The sequence below is a fragment of the Seriola lalandi genome, unplaced genomic scaffold (genome assembly GCF_002814215.2).
Source record: "Seriola lalandi dorsalis isolate HSWRI2012SDOR001 ecotype SW California unplaced genomic scaffold, Sedor1 jcf7180002054898, whole genome shotgun sequence".
Taxonomy (NCBI): Eukaryota; Metazoa; Chordata; class Actinopteri; order Carangiformes; family Carangidae; genus Seriola; species Seriola lalandi.
The window spans coordinates 3,595,285-3,600,970 of NW_019525450.1; the positions used below are offsets into that span (position 1 = coordinate 3,595,285).

At 41.3% G+C, this 5,686-nt stretch overlaps 1 protein-coding gene across 2 annotated transcripts in view; it reads left to right on the plus strand.

Annotated features, from left to right (window-relative positions):
• LOC111672329 (high choriolytic enzyme 1-like) overlaps positions 1-2,277 on the plus strand; it is a 9,678-nt gene extending 7,401 nt beyond the window's left edge. Inside the window, exon 4 of one of the 2 annotated variants that reach the window (XM_087180219.1) lies at positions 1,589-2,277. In XM_087180219.1, the coding sequence (XP_087036345.1) occupies positions 1,589-2,277 (689 nt within the window). Of the gene's footprint in view, positions 1-1,491 lie in introns of those variants that run through there. The other variant, XM_023429736.1, reaches the window with a different exon arrangement.
• Positions 2,278-5,686: the final 3,409 nt, after the last annotated feature.

Genomic DNA, 5,686 nt, shown 5'->3' on the forward strand with positions numbered 1-5,686 from the left:
TTTTCCTCCGTTTTACAGTTTGAATCACATTTCTACGTGCAGGTATGAGAGAGCTGGGTGACTCAGCAAAAAGGTGCAATTTTGTCGAAAAAAGGTGGGTTTCTAAAGAAAATTCCAATGCATTTCTAAAGCATTATTTATTCCCAGTTTTTTGGGAATAACTTTGGGAAAAATTGGAATTTTAACACCAAAAGTCATAGCTCCCCTTGCGGGATCAAGACGCACGTTTTGATGTATATATTACCGGGGTTTTCTCAAAGCTGCGGGACAAGTTACGCGCCGAAATTTGGCGGAAGAATAATAAACCCGAAACAGAATATTAATAGATGCCTCGGAGCTGAGCACCCGTGGCACTAATGAATGAAAAGCCCATTGATCAATGCACCAACATGGCCCCCTGTTACTGTAACATGTCGAAAAACTAATTCAATGCTGCAGGTAAAAATTATATTCATTGAGTATGTTTTTTTTTTTAAGTATATTTTTTGGGGCTTTTTATGCCTTTATTTGATAGCACAATAGAGAGAGACAGGAAATGGGGAGGCAGAGAGAGGGGGAATGACATGCAGCAAAGGACCATCCGATGCGGGACTTGAACTGCGACTGACTGCAGCGAGGAATGTAGCCTCTACATATGGGGAGCCTGCTCAACCCACTGCGCCACTCGACGCCCCGATGTCCAATTTTGAGAGACCTGGAAATACTAGGTGGAGTACTTCAATGGAAACCACAATCCTGTAGCATGTAACTACCTTGTCCAGGTTTCCGAACATTCTGTATTGGTGATGTTGGCTGAGATGTTGCACGCAGATGATCAGAGACCTGGATACTGTTAGGATTATGTATACAGAGATAAGATTAAGTGGTGATTTTTTCAATAAAACAATTGATCATTTAATCTGTAGATTGTCAGGATAGAGGTGATAATGGCCCTCATCGTTTCAAAAAGAGATACAAATAAATAATAGTCACAATTCGTGATCCAAATGTTGAAGGCGAATAGTCACCATCTGGAAAATCTAAAGCTAAGATTGAAATCTGATATCTCTGTTTTTTAACAGGTATTTTTTTTATTTAATCCTGTATTGTACTGATGTTTTCCCGTAGATATTCTAGATATAGAAGGTTGTGAAAAGTGAGAGACACAATTGCTTTGCTTGCATTGTGCTTGATTGCAAATAACAGATGTGAATTATTTTCTGGTTGAAGACCATAAAAAGTATTTCCTTAAGCAAACCGCAACCACCCAACGAGATATTTTGATACAACTAATGACCAGAGATAACAAACCATGTTGAAACAGTGGGTTTGTCTGTGGAGTCCTCCCTTCACAGGTTTATTTAGGCCTAGCAGTGTGGACCCCAGCCCATAATCCTCCTGCAGACACACCTGCAGAGGAGAGTACAAAAACCCTGGACTGCACTGAGTCAAACATCAAGCCTCAAACAGTCTCTCCACACAAGCTCCACAGCCTCTGGACTGACCCTGAAGATGACTCCCTCTGCCAGCCTGCTGCTGCTGGTCCTGCTCGGCCTCTCTCAGGCTCATCCTCTCCAGGAGGAAGGAAGCGCAGAAGAAGTCCCAGACACCATGGACATCACCACCAGGATTCTGACTTCTAACAACGCCACCAATGAGATCCTGCTGGAAGGAGACCTGCTGGCTCCCAGAACCAGAAACGCCATGACATGCTGGTCCCAGAGTTGCCTGTGGAGGAAAGCCTCCAACGGCTTGGTGATGATCCCCTTCACCATGAGCCGTGAGTTCACCAGCTGGGAGAAGCAGAAGATCGACGTGGCCATGAAGTCCTACCAAAGCAGGACCTGCATCCGCTTCGTCCCCCGTCAGAACGAGTACGACTACATCAGCGTCGAGAACAGAGCCGGATGTTTCTCGGCTCTTGGCAGAGAGGGAGGCAGACAGGTGCTCTCTCTCAACAGGCAGGGCTGCCTCTACCACGGCATCATCCAGCACGAGATCAACCACGCTCTGGGCTTCCAGCACGAGCAGACCAGGAGTGACCGCGACCAATACGTCAGGATCAACTGGGAGAACATCGATCCACGAATGGCCTACAACTTCCACAAGCAGCCCACCAACAACCTGAACACTCCCTACGACTACTCCTCCATCATGCACTATGGAAGAACAGCCTTCTCCATCCAGTACGGGAGGGACTCCATCACCCCCATCCCCAACCCCAACGTCCAGATCGGCCAGAGGCAGGGCATGTCCCGCGGGGACATCTTGAGAATCAACCGGCTCTACAGCTGCTAACAACCATGCTTCTGATCAAAATTATAATTTAGCAAAATGCAACAAAATCACACACAATCAAAAGGCGGTATAACTATGGTCAATGCTATCAATTCCAGTTTCTAGTACCATATTCCTTCAGATGTCAAGATGTAAATGAAACAGTCAATATCTGTAATAAAGTCAGTTCAAAAATAATTTATTATTTTGTTGTTTCAAAAGTTTTACATTCACACATTTGCACAAACCTCAGCAGTCGCCAACAGACCTCAAGAAAACAAATATTCCAGCTGGCACTGTTTCTAATAGTGTAAACTACTGTAAAATAACAGGAACACTTACAGTCCCTCAGGGTGACATCTGAAGAGCCGGCCCTTTTTTTAGCTCCACAATGAAGCAGGTGCTCAGACCCTAAAGCCCAGTGGGGGTGTGATGTGTGAAGGTGGGTGGAAAGTTGGGGGATTCATCTGCTGTTTTAATGCAAGTGACAATAGATATCGGCTTTAAAGATAATGTTTTTTAAACATAGTATGGTTTAGAAATCGGATATCAATGGGTTGCTTTTTTGAATTTGTGCACTTCCGGTGAATTGTGGGGTTGAAACAGATTTTTTTTTACCCTTTACCCCAGTGAGAGGCAGCCTTTGCGTTTTCATCCCATCTGTTTTCATCTTCCTGTGGTATCTCTCACCTCGGCTGTTTGCCTGCCAACTATCTCTGCCATGAAGTGAGAACATTTCCTATATATATATATATATATATATATATATATATATATATATAGCTGAAGCCTGTGGTCATTATAATGCCTTACAAATAATAATATTGTGGGAGAAGGATTTGCATGGCCCTTCCATTATTATTACAGTATTTCTGGATCTAATAAGCTTAACCAGAACTTCCCCATTTACATTTCATAGTATTCTGTAGTGCCCTCCGGAGGCCACTAAAATGAATGACAATAAAAGATTGAATCCAGACCACTGACTAGTGGTGGAAGTATTCACAATGTGACAACCCTCTCCACCTGTGTACGTGTTGCTTCTAGTGTGTGGCTGCTTCCTTCACAGGTACTAGAGGTGGGTGTGGCAAAGGATTGTCAGTACCTGGGCTCATCAGCAGACCTGGCACACCAGGGCTCGGTGTGCTAGTGCTTTTAAAACCATGTTAGAGCTCAGTTCTGGTTCTCTCACCTCCCTGAGACACCTGTCTGGTTAGTTTGGCGTTTGTGTTGTTTCTATTGTTGCACCATACAACATTGCATTCAAACACTTCTTCACCCACGCACTCACTTACACTGCTGATCTTACAGATTACACATGTCATTGTTAGTTTAGGTTCTTGTTCTAGATTTATTGTCTGTTTTTTTTAATAAAACATTTGTTAATTGGCTTGTTTGTGTGCATCTCTCTCTTTTGTCATGGCTGTGCAGCCTGGTTTGTGACAACATCCTTTTAAAGTACCAACACCACAACATAAAAATATTCCATTACATATGTATTATCCTCTGAATGCACATAAAGTATTATCAAGGAGAGTTCTCATTGTGCAGAAAAAAACTCCTGTTAGTATATTTTGTGCTACCACCACAGTAGTTTGCTAGGAGAAGAAAATACAGTTTCCTCTTGTTATGATTTATTCAAAAAAGACTAGGACTAACACTATACAGTATTTGTGCTAATGATGCAAACTACAACTACTCCACACTCACATGAACCAACCATACAGTTACACTCAAGAGAAAATATCAATTCAACTGAATTATAAGACTGACAGCAGTGACATGTAAAGCAAATTGAGGTTACTCAACTATGAAAGTAAAATTACTGAACAAGGGCCAATTAGTTGTAACTGTAAGAGATGCAGATGCACAGATGCAGTAAATGAAGTCATTTAAAAATGATATAGAGAAAGACGATTAACGTAACCAAACATCATGAAATTATATGATCTAGCAGGTAGCAAATGAAAACAACACTAATATTTTTACTGAATTACTTGCACAGGATTTGTACATCCTCAAAAGTCTCTAGAGGAGAGGAAATTATTATAATCACTACTATAGACACTACTGTATTAGGTTTTCCGATGTTGTACTGCATGTGGACTTTGGGCCACTAGATGGCAGCAAAGCACCTGTTTTATCCATGTCTATGTGTCCCCCTTGCCTTGACGATTCCCTTTATTTTTTCATACAACCAGTTACAGCTGGTCCAAAACTCTGCAGCAAGATCACTCAATTTTTACTATTTTTCAATTTAGCATTCAATCAAAGATCCTCATCCGCATCTATAAGGCCATGAATAATCTTGCTCCAGAGTATATCAGAGAACTATTAATGCATTATACCTTGCTAGGTCCCTCAGGTCCTCTGAGCAAGGCCTACTAGTTGTACCTCTCTTAAGCCTGAAAACATGGGGATGCTGTGCGTTTGCTGTCCTGGGTCCTAAGCTATGGAACAGTCCCCCCTTGCAGTCAGGGTGTTTTGGGTGTCAAAGCTAAAGACCTTATTTTTATTTTTTTATTTTTTTATGTATTTTGTTTCTGGAGTTTTTTTCTGTGGAACAACGACTTAAAAACAAAGACCAACAAGCAAGACAAAGTACAATAAAATAAAACAGGACAAAACAGAAACAAAAAACTGACAGATCATAGAAAAAGTGCCGGTATGCAAGTCAGTCCAATGACTTAAATGTCCACAGGTAAATTAAGGGTCAGGAATAGAGTCCATGAAACTAGGACCATGTGAGGTCATGGAGGGCCCAAGACAAAGACCAAATGACTGAATTCCTGGTGAGCCACACAGAAGAAACAAAAGAGAACATACAGCACCAGGGTATAGCACAATACAGTCTGATACAATTATATATCCCAGGTTGACACTTCCCCCTTCTAACGTATTCAATAAAAGGTCCCCAGATGTTAGGAAACTTGGGATAAGTATCTGTGTCGTAATTCTAAGACACTTTTTTCTAAGTGTTACTGTGTTTGAGTTATTATCTACTATTTGCTATATTCCCTGTTGTAACGTTGCTTTTATTCTGGTCTTTTAACCTTTAATTCTTTTGTTAAGCACTTTGTAACCTGGGTTTTGAAAGGTGCGATATAAAAACAAAAAAAAACTGGTTATGTTACTTGGTTATGTCATTGTAATGTATTAATACTGTACGTATGTGCATTCTATCTCTGTGCTGCATCAACCTTTTACTGATGTCTGTGCTGTGGCTGTCATTTCATTTATATACTGTGCTGGCATTATTCATAGTGTCTTATTATCCTCTTCTTTGTTTACTACTGTCTAGTTTTGCTTTGGCACAATTCCCCCTCTGAGGTCATTAAAATTTAATTTTGTCTTGTCAGATCCTGGTCTAGAGATGACAAGAGATTCGATATTCAAAACCCCTGAGACTGGGGGAGGAAATGAGAAACTC